The sequence below is a fragment of the Pristis pectinata genome, chromosome 5 (assembly GCF_009764475.1).
Source record: "Pristis pectinata isolate sPriPec2 chromosome 5, sPriPec2.1.pri, whole genome shotgun sequence".
Taxonomy (NCBI): Eukaryota; Metazoa; Chordata; class Chondrichthyes; order Rhinopristiformes; family Pristidae; genus Pristis; species Pristis pectinata.
In genome coordinates, this window is record NC_067409.1 from 7019439 (window position 1) to 7042562 (window position 23124).

A 23124-nucleotide genomic window follows, 5' to 3' on the forward strand; every position below is an offset into this window, starting at 1 on the left:
ACTCCAATACGCTGTGTCCACGCCAATGCCGATTGTACAAAAAAGTGTCAAGCACATGGAAAAGTTCTTCACTGGTTGTAGGCACTGGGAGCCCCTTGCAAAACAAAAAGTCTTCCAAAGCCTCTCCTTCTCAGCAATATCGAACGTAAACCAACAACTGCGCAGCACTGGCAACATCAGTACTTTTATCGAGCTGAATCGCAAATCTGACTTGCTGAAGACGTGCTATCAGCTGGCTCTGTATATCTTCCGCCATATTGCCAATTCTTCTGCTTACTGTGTTATCAGACAGTGGAATGGCTTTCAGTTTTTGACTGGATTCTTTTCCCAATACAACTTCGCACATATCTACTGCTGCAGGCAGTATAAGCTCTTCTCCAATTGTGTGAGGCTTTCTGGAACGTGCTATTCGTAATGCTACCAAATATGATGCACGAAGAGCCTTCTCATTTACAGTGGCGCAGGCTGTCATTTTGCCTTTCTGCTTGAGGTACAGCTCCTTTTGCCGCTCAAAATATTCCTTCGGCTTACTGGCAATATCTGGATGTACTGTTGTTAAACTGGGCTTCAATTTTGCTGGTTTCATTGCATCGTTGGACAGTGTTTGCAAACACACAACACAGAGAGGTTGGTCAGCATTTGTCCCCACTGTGATGAAGCCATATGAAATGTATTCTGGATCGTACTTGCGTTGTTTTCTCTTTCGGTCACCCTTATCCCCTTGGTCATCAGAATCTTCTGGTTTCTGGTCAGCTTTTCTCTTCAGAAATTTCTCCATACTCAGCAATACACACTGGACAGTTTAATTACTATTACTAATAAACAAAATTATCAAAACTAATCTAAAATTTACATGCTTGCGCACTTTTCATTTAACAATGACGTCATTGTGGCGTAAATGCACGGTAAGTAAACAATATTATTAAGGCACACCAACGTCACTCAGTCTCGCTAACACTACAGTGCACAACAGAATAGTAGTGAGTAGCGACCACTACTGACTACTCTGACTACACAGATCGAATATTAAGTGGCAGCTTACCAGAAGGGAACACCGTCTAAGTATCTAAGATTGTCGCCTATAACAGATAGAATAGATATGGCCGATTTTCTGAATAGTGGAAAACTAGAGCAAGCAAGTAAGCTACGTCTTTGTAACAGGTCGCTTTTCCATTTCTTGGATTGCTCGCAGATCCCCTGGCAACCTGCCGTGGACCTCCAGGGATCCGCGGACCACGGATTGAAAACCTCTGTTCTAGGGGACCAACTTTGTCCCTTACTATCCTTTTACTCTTAATAAACTTGTAAAAACCCTTTGGGTTTACCTTCACATTGTCTACCAAAGCAACCTCATGTCTTTTTGCCTTCCTGATTTCCTTTTTTAGTATTTTCTTACTTTTTCTATACTCTTCAAGTACCTCATCTGTTCCTAGTTGCCTATACCTGCTCTTCACCTCTCTCTTTTTCTTAACCAGATCGCCAATATCCCTTGAAAACCAAGGTTCCCTATGCCTATTAACTTTGCCTTTAATCCTGGCAGGAACATGCAAACTCTGCACTCTCAAAATTTTGCCTTTGGAGGCCTTCCACTTACTGAACACATCCTTGCCAGAAAACAAGTTATCCCAATCCACTCTTCCTAGATCCTTTCTCATTTCCACAAAATTGGCCTTTCTCCAATTTAGAACCTCAACTCAAGGACCAGACCTGTCCTTATCCATAATTAACTTGAAACTAATGACATTATGGTCACTGGACCCAAAATGCTCACCTACACATACTTCTGTCACCTGACCTGTCTGGTTCCCTAATAGGAGATCAAATATTGCATTCTCTCTCATTGGTACCTTTCTATATATTGATTTAGAAAACTTTCCTGAACACATTTGACAAATTCCAAGCCATCCAGCCCTTTCACAGTGTGGGAGTCCCAGTCAATATGTGGAAAGTTAAAATCCCCTACTATTACAACTTCCTGTTTCTTACATCGGTCCGCTATCTCCCTACAGATTTGTTCCTCTAATTCTCTCTGACTATTGGGCGGTCTATAATACAACCCTATTAGTGTGGCCACACCTTTCCTGTTCCTCAGCTCCACCCATATGGCCTCTGTAGACGAGCCCTTCAGGCTGTCCTGTCTACGCATAGCTGTGATATTTTCCCTGACTAGTAATGCCACTCCTCCCCCTTTCACACACCCCCCCCATCACCTCTGAAACAACGGAAGCCCCGGAACATTAAGCTGCCAGTCCTGTCCCTCCTGCATCCAAGTCTCACTAATAGAAATAATGTCATAATCCCACGTGCCAATCCATGCTCTAAGCTCATCTGCCTTACCTACAATACTTCTTGCATTGAAATAGATGCACCTGAGAACATTTCTATCACGTACAAACCTTTGATTTCGTTCTATACCTGCAGTCCTCGCATGACCTTTATCCTCCTCCACCTCACTATCTGCTCTAGCACTCTGGTTCCCCTCCCCCTGCAAATCTAGTTTAAACCCCCCGGAGCAGCACTAGCAAACCTACCCGCAAGTATGTTAGTCCCCCTCCAGTTCAGGTGTAAACCGTCCCGTCGGAATAGGTCCCACCTTCCCTGGAACAAAGCCCAATTGTCTAGAAACGTGAAGCCCTCCCTCCTGCACCATCTCCTTAGCCATGTTTTTAGCTGCATGATCCTCCTATTTCTAGCCTCACTAGCTCATGGCAAGGGTAGCAATCCTGAGATTGCAACCTTGGAGGTCCTGTTCTTCAACTTTGCACCTAGTTCTCTAAATTCTCTTTGCAGGACCTCCCCCTCCTTCCTATCCACGTCATTGGTCCCTATGTGGACCACAACATCTGGCTGCTCACCCTCCCTCCTGAGAATATCGAGAGCCAGCTAGCTTTGTCCTGTCTAATGGTCCATAATGTAACCTTAAATCTGCAGATTGCATTTTTAAATAACTGATGTAGCTTCTTCTGACATGAGACATCATTTGCTGAGAATTGGTCAGAATCCAATGTTATTTGTATCCTGCATCAATAAAATGGGTATTTAATTTGAAAGACTAGTTCCAGAAGTAGATACAGCATAAACTCTTGAATGCTTTGACTGGCTTCTAAATTATTTGGAAAAGAGGACTCCAAAACAATGGGTTGACCCGTGAGGGCAACCTATCACAGAATTGGGCCATCTGTCTAAAGCATTCCATAAATTCTACCAGCAAGCTTCTTTATTTTGTTCACGGGGTGTGGTTGTCCCAGGACTTGCTGCTGATCCTAGATTTTGGAGGGCAGTTGAACCTATGTGAATTCACATTTGGGTCAGCTTAGGGGAAGGATGGCAGATTTTCTTCCCAAAGGGACATCAGTGAAGCAGGTGAGTTGTTATGATGTTCCAGTCATTTCATGGACACCATTACTAATATCATAAATTTTTATCATAAATTCTGGACCATTTCATTAGCTGCCCAATGGGATTTGTACATGTCGAACAGATCTTTAATCCAGGGCTCTGGATTACTAGTCCAGTAACGAAACAACTGTGCCATTGACTTCAAGGTTACATTGCCAGTTCCCAGTAAGAGTACTGTATTCAATTCTGGTTGCCTCATTATAGGAAGGATGTGGAAGCTTTAGAGAGGGTGCAGAGGAGATTTACCAGGATGCTGCCTGGATTAGAGAACATCTTTTATGAGGAAAGATTGAGCGATCTAGGGCTTTTCGCTTTGGAGCAATGCAGGATGAGAGGCGACTTGATAGAGGTGTATAAGATTATGAGGGGCATAGATAGAGTGGACAGCCAGTACATTTTCCCTAGGGCGGCAATAGTCAATACCAGAGGACATCAGTTTAAGGTCAGAGGAGGAAAGTTTAGGGGAGATGTCAGAGGTGGGTTTTTTACGCAGAGAGTGGTGGGTGCCTGGAGCGCACTGTCGAGGGTGGTGGTAGAGGCTGATACAATAGGGAGATTTAAGAGACTCTTAGATAGGCACATGGATGTAAGAAAAAATGGAGGGTTATGGGCTGTGTAGGAGGGAAGGGTTAGATTGATCATGGAGGAGGTTTATAGAGGTAGGCACAGGAAGGGCCCATACTGTGCTATTCTGTTCTATGTTCTTAGTTACACATGAAACATTCTTAAAAGCCTAGTCTTTATCAGAATAAAAAGAACAGTGCAAAATGAGCTAAGAGCACTCTTCTGAACAAGCCTTGGATATTAATACTGGGATACCAGGAATTTGAAGCACCTGGAACAGCAATTAGAAAGAAAGGAATATTTAAAGGAAATCAAAATATTGTTGGAAGAACGTACTTCCTATCCCTAAGCATTACTTCCTGTTATTCAACTTGACACTTCCTGCCAACATTTTTATCATTGTAAATAGAGGTTGCTCCATTGACCAGGAGCAATCATTTCAAATGTGTGGATGTTTAGCCAAATTCTGCTTTGCTGTCACCAAAACCTGCATCAATTTGGTGGTTACCAGTGCTGGTCAGTAATTTTTCCTTGATTACAAGGAAGTTATTACAGTAAAGTCAACTGCGTGAATCACAACCTAGATTCCTATCCCGTCCAACTCTCCGCTTAGTCTTCCTGAAACCTTTATGGGAATGGCTCTGTGCTGCTGAATTAATTGATGTATAGATAGTGATAGTGGTCTGTGGCAACCAAATCAAACTATGGACCCACATATTAATATAGCTGTAGATCAAGAGTTCAATTTGCAATGTATGAGAGGTCCATTCAAGAGTTTAATAACAGTGGAATAGAAGCTGTCCTTGAATCTGGTCTCAGGCATTAGTATCTTCTGCCTGACGGGAGAGGGGAGAAGAGAGTCTAAACACCGATGACAGTGACATTACACAGGTACACTTCCTCTCCCCAGGAGTCTTTGAGTGATTCGCTGACCAGTTTATATTTATAGTTGACTGGAAGGAATGAAAGAAAGTTTGAAGTGACAGCAATATTTCCAGTTTAATTATTCCATGTCAACTGTAACAATGCAGTTGAGATTTGCCCCATGAGGTGGTCCTATAGAAGCTACAAGCTGGTGGGGAACACTTTTAGAAACAATAGAATAAGTCTTTGTTATTCATGAGAGGTTGGGACATGGACTACTTGAGGGTAACAAAAATGCAGATACCCCGAAGTCCCCAGGAAAGCAGCTAATATATTCAAGGACCCGTCCTACCCCAATCATTCTCTCTTCTCCCCTCTCCCGTCAGGCAGAAGATACTAATGCCTGAGACCAGATTCAAGGACAGCTTCTATTCCACTGTTATTAGATTCTTGAATGGACCTCTCATACATTGCAAATTGAACTCTTGATCTACAGCTATATTAAGAGCAAAAGGGTAGCAAGGGACAAAACTGGTCCTCTTGAAGATCAGCACGGTCATCTATGCATGGAGCCGAAAGAGATGGGTGAGATCTTCAGTGAATTTTTTGCATCTGTATTTACTCTGGAGACAGACAGAAACTATAGAACTGAAGCAAGAGAGTAGTGAGATCATGGACTGTATCCGGATTACGGAAGACATGCTGGCTGTCTTAAAGCCCAAGGTGGATAAATCCCCAGGGCCTGATGAGGTGTCCCCTCGGACCATGTGGGAGGCTAGTGCAGAAATTGCAGGGGCCCTGGCAGAGATATTTAGAACGTCCGTAGCCACAGGTGAGGTGCCGGAGGACTGGAGGATAGCTAATGTTGTTCCATTGTTCAAGAAGGGCTCTATGAATAAGCTGGGAAATTATAGGCCAGTGAGCCTGACATCAGTCATGGGTACCATGGGCAGCATGGTAGCGTAGCGGTTAGCATAATGCTATTGCAGCGCCAGTGATTGGGGTTCAATTTCCACCGCTGTCTGTAAGGAGTTTGTACGTTCTCCCTGTGGCTGCATGGGTTTCCTCCGGGTGCTCCGGTTTCCTCCCACATTCCAAATACGTACGGGTTAGTAGGATAACATGGGTGTAGTTGGGCAGTGTGGGCTCATTGGGCCGGAAGGTCCTGTTACTGTGCTATATAAATAAAGTTAAAGATAAAAAAATGATTTAAAGGTATCCTAATGGGCAGGATATATAAGTATTTGGATAGACAGGGCCTGATCAGGGATAATCAACATGGCTTTGTGCGTGGTAGGTCATGTCAAACCAATCTTATAGAGTTTTTCGAAGAGGTTACCAAGAAGGTTGATGAGGGAAAGGCAGTGGAAGTTGTCTACATGGACTTTAGCAAGGCCTTTGACAAAGTCCCGCATGGGAGGCTGGACCAGAAGCTTAAGTAGCTTGGCATTCAGGATGAAGTAGTCAACTGGATTCAACATTGACTTAGTGGGAGAAGCCAGGAAGTGGTAGTAGATGGTTGTCTTTCTGACTGGAGACCTGTGTCTAGTGGTGTACCGCAGGGATCAGTGCTGGGTCTGTTGTTGTTTATGATCTGTATTAACGATTTAGATGATAATGTGGTAAACTGGATCAGCAAATTTGTAGATGACATCAAGATTGGGGGCGTAGTGGACAGTCAAGAAGGCTATCAAAGCTTGCAGCGTGATCTTGACCAGTTAGGTAAATAGGGTGAAAAATGGCAGATGGAATTTAATGCAGACAAGTGTGAGGTATTACACTTTCCGAGGGCAAACCAGGGTAAGACTTGTACAGTGAATGGTAGGGCTCTGAGGTGTGTGGTAGAACAAAGGGACCTGGGAATGCAGATCCATAGTTCCTCGAAAACGGCGTCACCGGTAGATAGGGTCATAAAGAAAGCTTTTGGCACTTTGCCTTCATAAATCAGGGCATTGAGTATAGGGGTTGGGATGTTATGTTGAAGTTGTACAAGACGTTGGTGAGGCTGAATTTGGAGCATTGTGTGCAGTTCTGGTCACCTACCTACAGGAAAGATCTCAATAAATTTGAAAGAGTACAGAGAAAATTTATAAGGATGTTGCCAGGACTTGAGGACCTGAGTTATAGGGAAAGGTTGAATAGGTTAAGACTTTACTCCCTGGAGCGCAGGGGAATGAGGAGAGATCTTATAGAAGTACACAAAACTATGAGGGGTATAGATAGGGTGAATGCATGCGGGCTTTTTCCCCGCAGGTTGGGTGAGACTAGAACTAGAGGACGTAGGTTTAGGGTGAAAGGTGAAATATATAAGGGGAATCTGAGGGAGAGCTTCTTCACTCAGAGGGTGGTTTGAGTGTGGAACAAGCTGCCATCTGAAGTGGTAGATTGGGTTTCAATTGTAACATTTAAGAGAAGGTTGGACAGGTACATGGATGGGGGTTTGGAGAGATATGGTCCAGGTGCGGGTAGATGGGACTAGGCAGAAGATCAGGTTGGCATGGACTAGGTGGCTCGACAGGCCTGTTTTAGTGCTGTAGTACTCTATTGACTCTAATAAGAGGAACAGAGTACATGCTGTCTACTGTCTATTGGCTTGACAGTAGGAGACAGGGTGATGGTAGAGGATTGTTTTTCGGACTGGAGGTCTGTGACCAGTAGTGTGCCACGGGGATCAGTGCTGGGTCCGTTGTTGTTAGTCATTTATATTAATGATTTGGGTGAGAATGTAGGTGCTATGGTTAGTAAGTTTGCGGATGATACTAAAATTGGTGGTATAGTGGAAAGTATGGTATTGGTTTATTGTCACATGTACTGAGATACAGTGAAAAACTTTGTTTGCGTGCCATCCAGACAGGTCATGCCATATACAAGTACATCGAAGTAGTAAAAGAAAACAGAATGCAGAGTATGGTGTAGCAGTTACAGAGAAAGTGCAGTGCAGGTAGACAAGTGAAGTGCAAGGGCCACGACGAGGTAGATTGAGAGAGCAAGAATTTATCTCAGCGTATGTTCAAGAGTCTGATAAAAGTGGGATAGAAGCTGTCCTTGAGTCTGGTGGTATACGCTTTCAAGTTTTTGTACCTTCTGCCCGACAGGAGAGCAGAGAGAATGATCAGGGTGGGAGGTGTCCTCAATTAAGAAGGTTATGGCAGATGATGTTTAATTCAGATAAATGTGAGGTGTTGCATTTTGGTAAGACAAACCAGGGCAGCACTTGCATAAGAAAATTGCTTCAAGGTACAAAGCAAGGATGTTACCAGGACTGGAAGGTTTGAGTAGTAAGGAGAGGCTGGACAGGATAGGACGTTTACCCCTGCAATGTAGGAGGCTGAGGGGTGACCTTATAGAGGTTTATAAAATCAAGAGAGGCATAGATAAGGTGAATGGTCACAGTCTTTTCTCTAGGGTAGGGGAGTCCAAAACTAGAGGGCATAGATTTAAAGTGAGAGGGGAAAGATTTAAAGGGGACCTGAGGGGCAACTTTTTCCACACAGAGGGTGGTGGGTGTATGGAATGAACTGGTACATGCTGGTACAATTATGATATTTAAAGGACATTTAGACAGATACGTGGTTTAGAGGGACATGGGCCAAACACAGGCAAATGGGACTAGCCCAGTTAGGCAACTTGGGCAGCATTGGATGAGTTGGGTGGAAGGGCTGTTTCGTTTTGTACAGCTCTATGATCCTATGACTTGGACTTTCAGATGGCATTTGTTAAATCCCCACACTTAAGGCTGATTAACAAAATCGATGCCCGTGGAATTTAAAAGATTGCAGTATGAATAGGAAAATTGCTTCAAGATACAAAGCAGAAAGCAGCAGTAGATGTCTTTATTTCTCACTGGAAGATGGTAGATAGTGGTATTCTGTATGTATCAGTGTAAGAGCTACGAGTACTGATATTTTGTTGTACATTAATGACTCAGGCATAGAAGCACAGGTTCAAATTTCTAAATTTGGAGCTGACTCATTGCTTGGAAGCGTGGTAAACAGTGAGGAGGGTTGTAAGACGGTGCAAGAAGACACAAACTGGCTGAATGACCAAGTGGCAGATAATTTTAACAACTGTAATAATGTGCAATGGCTAAATGAGAGAGACTGCTACAATTCCAAAAGAACAATGGGAACTGTTGCATGTACATAAATCCATGAAAATGACAGGACACGTGGACAGTTTGTTTTGGTGAAGATATGGGGTTCCGAGATTCATAAATAGAAATACAGAGGCAAAAACAAGATTGTCATGTTGCTTCTGTACAAAACACTGATGGGCGCCAAAACTGAAATATTGTGTCCAGTTCTTGTGATCACAGTTTAGGAAGGTGTGAAGGTCCAAGAGGATGGAGAAGAGATTTACTGGAATGGTTCCAGGGATGAGTGGTTTAAGCTACAGGGTTAGACTGAAAAAGCTGGAGTTGTGCTTTTTGGAAGAGAATTTGATAGGCAAATTCAAAATCATGACTTGTTTAGTTGGGGTAAATAGTGGTAAGTTAATACAAGATGGCGCCGGAGCGTGGCGACTCGTTGCAAGCTGCTCTCTGCAGATCCACTCATTACTTCTGCTATAATCGTTCTACTCTTTTTGCATTCTGTATTGTTTTACCTTGTACTACCTCAGTGCACTGTGTAATGAATTGATCTGTATGAACGGTATGCAAGACTAGTTTTTCACTGTACCTCAATACAAGTAACAATAATAAACTAATTCCAATTATTATTGTCATGTGTACCGAGGTACAGTGCAAAACTTTTTTTGCATGCCATCCATACAGATCATCTCATTACAACAGGTAACATGAAACAATAACAGAATGCAGAATAAAGTGTTCAGTTACAGAGAAAGTGCAGTGCAGGCCGACAATAAGATGCAAAGTCATAACGAGGTAGATTGTGAAGTCAAGAGTCCATCTTATTGTAGTGGGGGACCGTTCAATAGTCTTATAACAGTGGAATAGAAGCTGCCCTTGAACCTGGTGGTATGTGCTTTTAGGCTTTTGTATCTTCAACCTGTTCCCACTAGTGAATGGTCCAAAAACAAAGAAGGTGCAGACTATAATTGTGGGAAGATGATACAAGATGGTATGACAAAAGTTTCTCACAGAGTAGTTAGGACCTGAAATTAGAACCTGTTTGGGTCGGAAACAGAATCAATCATTGCTTTCAAAAATGAATTGCATAGGCACCTGAGAGGTTCAGGGTAGTGAGGAAAGAGAGGAGCGTGGAACCGACACCCCTGCTCTACAAGAAGCGACCATAAACCATGTGGGCAGAATGATGACCACCCATGCATGTAACAATTCTGCGATTCAAGGATTAACATGCTGTGAACTAGCCCTCGACATTCTGCCCATTTCTTGGTACATTTCAATGACCTATGCTGAAACACTGGACAGAAAATCTGCTCTGCTTGATCAGTGAGAGCTTTGGGTGTAAATCAAGCTGTAACCTCTTCAACATGCCACCTCTTCAGTCTTGGATCTGGTGCCGTGGAATTGGTCCAGGCATTCAGCTAAAAGAAAATAGTTTGAATGGTTAAGTAAATCTGTCACCAACAGAAGATGACTGCCGTGTCCTGGAATTGGGGCAATATTGTAGGGAGGCTATTTGGAGTTCAGCCTTAACAGATCTGACCCTGATTTTAATTATTGTTGTAGCTGTTGATTGCAAATCCTCCCAAGTTCATTAGTTTACAAATAGGTGGGTTGTTTTTCTAACCTTTGAATAATGTGCTGGGAACTCCCAAATTCATGTTCCTTTCAGAAATGACCATCTGAAATACAGATTTGCTTTTTTTTTGTGATAAATGTAAGAATGCTGATGGTTATTTCAAAACTGGTGTTATTTTGATATACTATTGTTTAGCTGTAGCTCAGGATTTGGGGCAGTCCATATCCCAAAAGCAAATATGGAAATAAGAGCTTCCAGCTATTGTGCTGTTTGGCCTCAACAAATATGATGCAGATGTCAGATTTGAGGGCAAAGTCTACTTTTACAGATGTTTCAATGCATCAGTGATTGAGACCCACATTGGGTTCATCTATCGCATGGTATTTAGTATTATGTACTAACCAACATGTCCGTCTTTATTGCATGGGGACTACAAGAGCAAGGAAACTCTTGCTGCAGTTGTTGAGACCACATCCAAATACCTTATACTTTGGTATCCTCAATGAAGAAGGATATCTTTGCTTCAAAGAGCTGAATTTCCAAAAGTTAAAGGTGAAAGTGACTGCCCTTGACAAAGGACAGCACTTGAGCAAGTCTGGTCTCATGAAGTCCCAGTAAAACTGATGTTAATGGGCTTCAAGGGGAACATGTTCCATTGATTAGAGTCGTATTTCACACAAAGAATAGTTGGGATTGTTGAAGTTAATCATCCCAGCCCCAGGACTTCACTGTAGATGTTCCTCAGGGCAGTGTCCAAGGCCTTCAAGTGCTTCATCAATGACTTTCTTTGCAGCATAAGGTCAGAAATGGGGATATTCAGCTCGACCTAGATCAGTTTAGTTTGAAAAATGGCAAATAAGATTTATGAAAAATAATGCCAAGCAATGATCATCTCCAACAAGAGAGAGTTTAACCATCTACCCTTAGTAGTCAAAGATATTACCATCACCATGTTCCTCACCTTCAACATCGTGGGAGGGGGAGGGGGTCACCACTGACCCAGAACTCAGTTGCACCACCTACATGAGTAGATTCATACAGCACAGAAACAGGACCTTCGGCCCACCATGTCCATACAACCATCATGTACCTATCCATACTAACTCCATTTACCTTCACTTGGTCCATGGCCTTAGCAATTCTCATCTTAAATATCGAGAAAGTCTCTGCCTCCACCACTCACTCAGGCAGTATGTTGCAGATTCCATCCACCCCCGGGTGAAATATCTTCCTCTGATTCCCTCTAAACCACTTGTTCCTTACCTTAAATCTATGGCTCCTGGTTTTAGACATCTCTCCTATGAGGAAAAGTTTCCTATTGTCTATCCTATCTGTGTTCCCCATAATTTTGTATACCTCTATCGGGTCCTCCCTCGTACTCCTCTGCTCCAAGGAAAATAAATACTGTGGCTCCAGAAGCAGGTCAGAGGATGGGTACCCCGCAGCAAACGACTCATTTCTTGACACCCCAAGTTCTTTCCACTGTATAGAGTACTGCAGCGGAGTATTGACCACTTGCTTGGATGAGTGAGGTGCAATACACTCTGGAAGGTCGACTCCATCCAGGACAAGACAACCCACTCGATTGGCTCTCCATCCAGCATCCTAAACATTCAATCCCTCCTCCACTGATGCGCAGTGACTGCTGTGTCTACTATTTATAAAATGCACTGGAGTTACTTGTCTAGGCTACTCCGACGAAACCACTACTACCAGGAAGGATAAGGGCAGTAGATAACAGGAATTCCATCACCTTCCGATTTCCCTCTAAGTGGCACTTGGAAGCAAGTCATGCATGCGTGGCCCAATACTGCTCTAACTCCATCTACAAGTTTGTAGGTGATACCATCGTAGTGGGCTGCAAGTCAAATAATGATGAATCGGGGTACGGGAAGGAGATAGAGAGCTTAGTGACATGGTGTCGTGACAACAACCTTTCCCTCAATGTCAGCAAAAGGAAAGAGCTGGTCATTGACTTCAGGAAGCGGGGGCGGTGCACATGCTCCTATCTACATCAATGGTGCTGAAGTCAAGAGGGTTGAGAGCTTCAAGTTCCCAGGAGTGAACATCACAATTAGCCTGTCCTGTTCCAACCACATAGATTCCATGGCCAAGAATGCTCACCAGCGTCTCTAGTTCATCAAGAGGCTAAAGAAATTTGGCATGTCCCCATCGACCTCACCAATTTTTATCGATGCACCATAGAAAGCATCCTATCTGGATACATCGTGGCTTGGTATGGCAACTGCTCTGCTCGTGACTGTAAGAAACTGCAGAGGGTTGTGGACATCACGGAAACCAGCCTTCCCTCCATGGGAAGCAGCCAGCAGCCAGCATAATTAAAGGCCTAACCCACCCCGGACATTCTCTCTTCTCCCCTCTCCCACCAAACAGAAGATACAAAAGCCTGAAAGCACGGACCACTAGGCTTAGGGACAGATTCTATCCCGCTGTTATAACACTATTGAACAGTTCCCTAGTACGATTAGGTGAACTCTTGACTTCACAATCTACCTTGTTATGACCTTGCACCTTATTGTCTACTTGCACTGCACTTTCTCTGTAGCTGTAACACTTTAGTCTGCATTCTGTTACTGTTTTACCTTGTACTACCTCAATGCACTGTGTAATGAAATGATCTGTATGAACGGTATGTAAGACAAGTTTTTCACTGTACCTCGGTACATGTGACAATAATAAACTAATTCTAAGCCACAGCTTCCTTACCGTCACTCAGTCTAAATCGCGGTATTTAACTGAAAGAATCTGCTGGAGGAACCTAGTGGGTTGAACAGCATCAGTGGAGGGAAAGAAATTGTCAACGTTTCAGGTCCAGACCCTGCATCAGGACCCATGGTTTTGACCTGAAACATTGACGATTCCTTCCCCTCCGCAGGTGCTGCTCGACCCACTGAGTTCCAACAGCAGTTTGTTATTTGCTCCAGATTATAGAATTTGCAGTCTTTTGTATCTCTAAATCATGGTATTTCCTATCAAACAGCATAGTGGGAGAACTTTTGACAGAAGGACTGCGATGGTTGAGGGAAGGCACTCATGATCACCTATCTTTTCAGGAGCAACTGAGGATGGGCAATAAATGCTTGACTTATCAGCAAGGTGTGATTCCCAAAAATGAATAAATAAAAAAAGATTTGGCCTAGAGGGTTGGAATGAAGGTTCACTGAATTGATCTCTAGGCTGAGAAGATTGTCTTAGGAGGATTGCATAGAATAAGCCATGTCTCCAGAGAAATGATCTCATCAAAATGTATAAAATTCTGCGGGGTCTTAATAATTGTTGAAAATCCAGAGGAAGGAACCTTGAATAGTTACAATCACAAGAGAAAAGATGGTAGGCAAACTAATGGGACTAGGGGCTGGAAAGTACCTTGGAGACACAAGAGACTGCTGATGCTGGAATCTGGAACAACAAACAATCTGTTGGAGAAACTTGACAATTCCTTTCCTTTCCACAAATGCTGCTTGTCCAGCTGAGTTCCTCTGGCAGATTGTTTGTAAGTCCTTGGTACCTGATGGCCTACATTCTAGAGTTTTAAAGGACTTGATTCAGGGATGGTGGACACATTAGTTATGATCTTGCAAGTTCCCTGGATTTTGTAAGGTTCCCTGGCTATTTGTGGCCCTATTTCAAAGGGGACTATGCACTCTTGGAAAGGCAGCCAAGGACTTTTTTTTAAAAAAAAGAACCTAAGGAGAGTAAAATTCAATATGGATGCATTCAGGTTGCTGGAAACATAATGTGCTGTATCTTATCCATGAAATTGAACATCTACAGATGTGTATGGTTCATCAATCAGCATGTTCACCACTGCCAATTTGGACAATTCATGCAGTGATACTGGAGCCATTAAACCCATAGCGTGATACAGGAATGACAAGAGAAACAAATCTCCTGATTTTGTAATTGTTGGAGCTTGAGAGCCAGGCTTTGACAGGCTCGGCCTTGCTAGCAGACAAAATCATTGGCAGGGCTTGAATTTACTCCATTTTGGTTTAGTTTCAGGACATTTTGCGGTTCTCATTATTGCTCAGCAAAATTGAGCATTTTTTGATCATGAAGAAAAAAATCTCCACTTGAGATGCAAACTAATTTGAATCTAGCAATAATAACAATTACAGAACAGCTTACGCTCTGAACAAGGTTTCTTTCGATTCCTCTCACTTTCTACAAGTCAAATGTGTAGCCGTGGGCACTTACATGGGCCCTAGCTACACCTGCCTTCTCGTTGGCTCCGTGGAGCAGTTCTTGTTCCAAACCTACTCTGGTATCACTCCCCAACTCTTTCTCTGTTACATCACCAACTGCATTGGTGTTACTTCCTGCACCCGTGCAGAACTCGTCAATTTTACCAACTTCGCTACCAACTTCCACCCCGCCCTCAAATTCACTTGCACAATTTCTGACACCTCTCTTCCGGATCTCTCTGTCTCCATCTCAGGAGACAAGCTATCTACCGATATGTACTGTAAATCCACTGACTCCCACAGCTACACCTCCTCCCTGCCCTGTCTCTTGTGAGGACGCCATACCTGTCTCTCAGTTTCTCCGCCTTTGCTGCACCTGCTCTCGAGATGTAGGCTTTCCATTCCAGGACATCTGAAATATCCTTTTACAGGAAAGGTGACTTTCCCTGTGCTGTGGATGATGGAGGCCTCACCCACATCTCCTCCATTTCCCACACTTCTGCTCTCAGCCTGCCTCCCCCCAGACAGAGCAGAGGTGGAGTTCCCTTGGTCCTTACCTTTCACCCTACCAGCCTCCGCACTTCGTTCATCATCATTTCCCCCAGCGGCAACACGATCCCACAACCACTCGCATCTTCCTCTCCTCACCCCTTTCTGCTTTCCGCACTCTCTATCTGTGACTCCCTGTTCAGTCATCCATCCCCACCCGTACCTTCCCATCCCTGGTACTTTCCCCGTAACTGTAGGAGGTGCAATGCCTGTTCCTACACCTCCACCTTCACCACCGTCTAGGGACCTAAACAGCCCTTCCAGGTGAGGGAGAGATTCACGTGCACCTCTTCTAACCTAGTCTATTACGATCGGTGCTCTTGGTGTGGCTTCCTCTACTTCGGTGAGACTGAGCGCAGACTGCGACTGCTTTGCTCAGCCCCTGCGCCCTGTCCGTAATGGTCATCTTGAGATCCCGGTTGCATGCCATTTCAACTCCACTCCCCACCCCCACACTGGTCTCCTTCCCTGCACTTCAGTCTCCTTGACTGCCAGGGTGAGGCCAAGGCCAAACCCAAACTAGAAGAAAGAACCTCGTATTCTACCTGGATAGTCTACAACCCAATGGCATGAAGCTCTCCGGTTTAGGTAACCTTCTCCCCCTCTGTTCCTTTCTCTCTCCTGATCCATGGTGGTCCTCTTGCACATCCCCTTCTTTCTAAACCCCAGCCCCTTGTTACATAGATTATTTCCCCTCCCCCACCTGGTTATCGCCCAGGCACTCTACCCATTTGGTCCCCTATCCCCTCTGCTCCCCTCCCCTCCACCATCCCTCCCGTATCTGGTATCACTCATCCTTCCTTATCAGATTCTTCAACCTTCTGCTGCCTCCACCTATCACCTCCCAGCCTCGCCACTATCTCCATCCCTCCCTCCCCCCACCTGGCTCCATCTGCCCATCAACCCCTCCTCACCTAGATCCACCTATTGCTTGCCAGCTCCTGCCTCACCCCTCTTTATACCAGCTATCTCCCCTCTGCACTCTCAGTCTTGATTCAGGATCTCAACCTGGAACATTGACCATCCCTTTGTCTCTACAGATGCTGCCTGACTTGCTGAATTCCTCCAGCAGTTTGGTCTTTTTGTTGCTCCAGATCCCAGCATCTACAGTCTATTGTGTCTCCTAAGGCTTTTCAATAATTATTTTTTCAGAAAGTTCATTTTCTTATGTTCTCATGAGCAACTTTTGTATTTTCCTCCATTGTAGTAGTCATACAGCATGGAAACAGGCCCTTCAGCTGACTTGAGTCCACACCATCTATTCTACACCCAGTTACACTAATGATATCTTATCCTTCCAATGTTCTCCACTTTGCTTTTACTATTCTGGCCTTTTTCACCTCCATCATGCCACTATTAAGCAGTGTATCCTATAGGCATAATTGGTCAGTAGCCTGTGTGAGCATTTGAAGGCCACCTGTAGCATTCTTAAACAAGAATTAATGAAAACGTTAATTCTGGATGGTTGCTATTAATTGCGAGCATTGAATTTCATAAACAGAAAAAAAAAGTTTCCCAGGTTGGTGGTCTTGGAGTTTTGTTTCTTAACCTATTATAATCAAAAAAAAATCAAATCATCGTGTAGGTATTAATGTCAGTTCATCTGTTTCCAAGTTTGTTTTTGCTGATGCAATGTGTATTTATCATTCCTCTGTCCTCTAAAGAGCACAGCAGGAACATTGTTACTTAAAGATCCTGTATATATATCAGTCCCAAAACATTCATCAATATAATTTGCAGATTAGTTAATTAATTATAGACTTAAAACAAATATTTAATGGTCTGTACCTTGAAATATTTGGAATAGTCTGGCAAGCATTCAGTAGAGGCAATGATTCACAATGTAGCCACACATTGTCGGGGGAGAGTAATAATGCTGGAAAAGTGAACGTTTATTGAGTCGACGTGCATTTTAAATGTGGTCGGCACAGACGTGGTGGGTGGAGGGGCCTGTTCCCCTGCTGTACTGTTCCATGAAAGTAAAGGGGCTGAATGATCTTTCTCTGTGACTAACATTGCTGTGCTGTTTCTCTTAAAGTTGGTTTTATAAATCAATGGCATTTGAAAGGTTAGATGAATTATTTTTATGTGGATGAGATCCTGGTCAGGTCAACAACAAAGGGAGCAGTTGCAGTCATCTAAAGAGTAGGCAATATCAAAGAGAAGTCTCAGTGCTTGGCTTTCTTGCATTTACAGCTCAGTGCTCACAGACATCAGTGCTACATAAATTCTAAAGCAATGTTCTAAAGTGTTAACATTTTGAATTATTTCCAGAGTAAAATCTGACTTTGATGTCCCCACCAGTACGTTGGTTGGAGCCCACGGCTACTGTACACAGGTTGGTCCTGCTTCTTCAGCCATGATCTTATTGAATGACAGGACAGGTTCGAGGAGCCATGTTGCCCAACCTGTTCCTGTTTCTTATATTTCTTCTGTGCTTTCTGGGGCTACGGGTTGGAATCATGTTGTGTGGAGACCTATATCTTTAAAAAATGTGTTTAATTCTAATGTTTTTTTCAATATATATAATATATTAATTTAAGGGACGTGGGCTTCGCAGGCTGAGCCAGCATTTAATTGCCCATCCCTAGTTTCCCTTGAGAAGGTGGTGGTGAGCTTGCCCACTGCAGTGCTGTTAGGGAGAAAGTTCCAAGATTTTGACCCAGTGATGGTGAAGGAACAGAGGTATATTTCCAGGTAGAGCTTGCAGTTAATTCTCTGGATGTAGAATTTCCAGTCTCAGTATGATAGCTCTGGTCAGAATCTCCCTCTGGCATGGGTAGAGTATGATTAAAAAAAAACAAATCAAGCAGTTCTTGCATATCTCCATTTGGGTAACTTGGAGTGGGCTTGATGGAATGCAAGTTCAGCAGGCATATGCAGAGACTAGAAAATTGTATTTAAAAATGTCTCTAAGTAAACGTAAAAGAAAATAATGTTTTCTTCAAATCTTCTCCAGAGGGCAGGTTAGCAAAATATAATTCTCAATGCCAAGAGGAAATTGTGCTTTTCTTGTCCTTTTTAAAATAATGAGTTTAATGCCAGACATTTGTGTGCTTCCAGAAATCACAATTGGATTATATAATTCACAGAGGTCATTTCTATTATGGATGTTGACATGGAACTTGTATTGGAAAATGTTGGGAAGTGCATGTGGATATATATTATAGATTGATGACATACCAGTGAAAATAACCAGAAAATTTGTCTCTCATTTGTAAAAGTAGTATTGCACCAGGAACCTTATAGTACCCTTTGAGGTAATTAATACTGTTAAGTTTTTTTCTAGTGTAGGTTAATTTACAAAGCAGCCTTATAAAAATCTAGCAGCTCTGACATGGAGGCACTTCTTGACCTCGGGTGCTGTCTGAGTGGAGTTTGCACATTCTCTTTTGACCACATGTATTTCCCTCAGGTACTCCAGTTTCCTCTCAAAGACATGCGGGTTGGGAGGTTAATCGACCGCTGTAAAATTGCCTCTAGTGTATATCCATGTGGTAGAATCTACGAGGGGGTTGATGGGAATGTTGGGGGAATAAATTAGGATTAGTATAGGATCAGTGTAAAGAGTGTTTGATGGTCCACACAGATTTGGTGGGCTGAAGGGCCTGCTTGAAGGCTGCGTGACTCTTTAATTCTGTGAGCTCAGTAATGGTCCTAGAACACAGAAGAGTATAGCACAGGAGCAGGCCATTCAGCCCTGTGCCAAAGTTATTAAGCAAATGATGCCTAATTAAACCAATCCTTTCTGCCTGTACATGATCCATATTCCTCCATTCCCTGCATATTCATTTCTATCTAAGAGCCTCTTAAACACCTCTATCATTTAATATACGCCTAAAAACACTTAGAAATAGGGAATTGGAGTGAGTGCAGTTGGACGGGGCTTGTAGCAACCAGAACTATAGTTAATATTCCATCATATTTAGTAGCGCAAAAAATAAAGTTGGTAGGAATTGTGATTTTGAATTTGATTCTCCTTCATTAATTTCAAAGTTAATTTCAATAGAGCCATGAACCCAAGTGTTTCCTTCACCTCACCCTACCCTACCCCAAGAAAAATAAAATCAGACTCCTGATAGTTAATATAGGACCTTTATTTGTATTTTGGAGCATACTAAATTTCTGGATGCAAATTTCATTGTTCTTATTCAGTTACTGAATGTACCATGACTTCAGCCTCATTCCATATTCTAATTCTATCTCCAAATAACATGAAGCAACACACAGACTGCTGGAGAAACTCAGCGGGTCAGGCAGCATCTGTGGAGGGAAATGGACAGTTGATGTTTCAGGTCCAGATGAAGGGTTTCCCCCTGAAACGTCCACTGTCCCTTTCCCTCCACAGATGCTGCCCGATCTGCTGAGTTCCTCCAGCATTTTATTTGTTGCTCCAGATCCCAACACCTGCAGCCTCTTGAGTCACTCTTCCAAGTACGTGAAATTGGCAAATGAAACCGGTCAGTGTACTTGTATCATGAAACAGGCAGCTCATCTGAAAAACCTCACAGGGGTAGCATAGCAGTTAGTGTAGTGCTATTACAGTGCCAGTGATCGGGGTTCAATTCCCACCGCTGTCTGTAGGGAGTTTGTGCGTTCTCCCTGTGACTGCGTGGGTCTCCTCCGGGTGCTCCAGTTCCCTTCCACATTCCAAAGGCGTATGGGTTAGTAAAGTAACATGGGTGTAATTGGGTGGCATGGGCTCCTTGGGCTGGAAGGGTCTGTTACCGTGCTGTATAATAAAGTGGGCCTACCCCAGAGAGTTCCTCTGAAAAAATGAACAAGCTTATTAGCAGTTTATTTGATACAAGCTATACCCCTAATTATTCAAAGTTGTTTTTCTTGCTCATATTTTTATTAACTCTTAATTAGAATTGTACGTAATTAAGCATTCTTAATTTATAAATAATTTTTTATATAATTTAGTTAAGAACTAATGTTCATTTCTACTGAAATGGAGTATTGCTACAGTATGGTAGTATAACAGCTAAAATATTGGACCAGAACCAGAGGTCTAGGCTATAGATCCATAGGTGCTGGTTTGTAACCCAGCACAGCAGCTAGGGAATTTCAAGTAATGAAATAAATCTAACATCACTAACAATAATATGACCTTGAAATTATTGGGTTATTGTTAAATCCCATCTGTCCTTGATGGAAGGGAACCTGCCAAAGCTATTGACAGTGTAGAGGACTCATAACTAAATCCAGAGCAATGTAGTAACGACTCTTAACTGTTTTCTGAAACGGCTTTGCGGGTCTCTCAGTTTGGAGAACAATTTGAAATGCAGAATAAATACTGGCCTAACCACATCCCATTAACAAAACAATACACTGAACTTGTTTTGGGCTTTGGTTTGAGAAGCATGATATCTATTCAGAAAAGCTAAAGATTTTTTAAACAGTTTCATTTTGCTTGAAAAGGGAAGGCTGAGGGGAGATCTGAAAGAAATCTTCTAAAGAGCTTAAATAAAGTAGATGCATGGGGAAAGGCACAACTAGAGGTTTTCGGTAGATTGTCATCAAGAAATTGTAGAGATTCAGAGGAAACCTTTTTGTCCAGAGAGTAATGAGAATCTGAAACTTGCTCCACAGGAGTAAACTTTAGAGGAAAATGGTGTTAAGGACAGGCTAGATAAGCTGTAAAATAAGGAAAAATGAGAGGTGGTTTGTAAATGAGCATAAATGCTGGCAAGGGTAATTGGGCAAGATGGCCAATTATATCTGAGCTGCATTCTATGTAATTTGTCATACGACATGCTGCAAAGCTGTCTCTGGGGTTTAATGCAGAAGTGGGCATTTATTATTCAATGCTTTAGTCAATATTTGGGTCCTATAACTAGTCTTCTGGCCCTTTCTACTCACATGAGTACTCCCACCCTGTTTGCAGAGCTGATCCTTTCATGCTTCTCTGCTTTAATCCTCTGCTTCTAAAACTAAATTGATGAAGTCAAATTAAAAGTAAAGAGTCTGTTAGTTACATAACGTGTACCAAAAATACAGTGTGTAGCGAACATTTAGTAGCAGATATTGTGTTTACGTAGAACACTGTGACTCCTACTTCAATATATTAAAGGAAAAGTCGCTTTTCTCATCTGTACCTTCTATTGCCAGCTATTGTGCGTATGTTCTCCAAGAAAGGAGACTTAACCAATGGCATTGCATACATGATTGTGCACGAGCCTTTGAACAATTCAATACTCCCATAGCATTTTTAATCCCTCCATGCACTCAGTGTCACATTCAAGACATTTATTTTCTGCCCACGTCAGCAACAGCATGTCAAAAAAATTCACCTATGCAAATTGAAAATAAGAAGTTCAACTCCTTGTCTGTATTGATCTCAGTCAGAAAAGGAAAAATACTGCAGATACTGGGAATCTGAAATAAATAAAAGATCATAATCTTAGAAATACACAGCAGTTTAGGCTGCATCTGTGGAGAAATGAAACATTTCCAGCTAGTCCTTTAGTTGGGTGTATGTTTCCATGCTATAAGTGCAGTCCAAGTACTGAGTAATACATGCCCATTTCTTTAAATACAAGTCATCTTTTCAGCAATTCACAGGATAAATTACTTGGATGTACTGGTGTCGATCAGGATATAGAGTTTAAGAGCCGCGAGGTAATGATGCAGCTCTACAAAACTCTGGTTAGAACACACTTAGAGTACTGTCTCTAGTTCTGGTCGCCTCATTATAGGAAGGATGCAGAAGCATTGGAAAGGGTACAGAGGAGATTTACCAGGATGCTGCCTGGTTTAGAGAATATGCATTATGAGGAGACACTAAGGGAGCTAGGGCTGTACTCTTTGGAAAGAAGGAGGATGAGGGGAGACATGACAGAGGTGTACAAAATATTAAGAGGAATAGATAGAGTGGACAGCCAGCGCCTCTTTCCCAGGGCACCAATGCTCAATATAAGAGGACATGGCTTTAAAGTAATGGGTGGGAGGTTCAAGGGAGATATTAGAGGAAGGTTTTTTACCCAGAGAGTGGTTGGGGCATGGAATGCGCTGCCTGGGGCACTGGTGGAGGCAGGTACATTGGTCAAATACAAGAGATTGTTAGATAAGCATATGGAGGAATTTAAATAGAGGGATATGTGGGAGGAAGGGGTTAGATAGTCTTAGGCGAGGTTTAAAGGTCGGCACAACGTGGTGGGCCGAAGGGCCTGTATTGTGCTGTACTGTTCTATGGTTCTATGATGTATAGAAATTTTAAGTTCTAGCTAGTGCTTGAAGCAGTGCAGCCTGTTGAAGGAAGCTATTGTTGTCCAATGTTAATTGTTAAGGTATACAACATGGATTCATATAATGTCATTTGGTAGGTTTCTCTCTGTCCTGATAGAAGTGCAAGCACCTGCTCTACAGCATCTGCCATGACCTCAACATCCCAATGCACATTAGATGTAACAAGCTAATTTTGAGGTGTTGCTCTTGAAATGAGAGAAACATGGGCACCAATTAGAGTGACAAATCCCTGGAATCAGATGGTTTCCTTCTCAGGTTTGTGAAGAAGCTGGGTTAAAGCACTGGAGGTGGCCCGACTATTATCTTCCAAAGTTCATTAACTGTTTCTTTAATGCAGGAAGATTGCGTGTAGCAATGCCCTTTGAGAGAGGAAATTATAGATCAGTTAGCCAAATGCCTGTCATCAGGTGGTGAGGCTCTTATTCAATGTGTTCATTCTCTATCCTTAATATTTTCAGCTGATTAGAGAGTGCTAACATAGATGTGTAAAGGAGAAGTTATACATGACGAACCTGATAGAATTTTATGATCTGACCAAAAGAGTGAACATGGGGGCACAAGAGACTACAGATGCTGGAATCTGGAGCAACGCAAAAAGCACTGGAGGAACTCTGGGTCAGGCA

The 23124-nt window shown here is 42.8% G+C and overlaps 1 protein-coding gene across 3 annotated transcripts in view; it reads left to right on the top strand.

The window, feature by feature from the left end:
- Positions 1–23124, top strand: part of mindy4 (MINDY lysine 48 deubiquitinase 4) — a 183977-nt gene that overhangs the window by 126385 nt on the left and 34468 nt on the right. For all 3 annotated transcript variants that reach the window (XM_052015394.1, XM_052015395.1, XM_052015396.1), the window contains one exon: positions 17525–17588. In XM_052015394.1, the coding sequence (XP_051871354.1) occupies positions 17525–17588 (64 nt within the window). The remainder of the gene's footprint in view (positions 1–17524; positions 17589–23124) is intronic.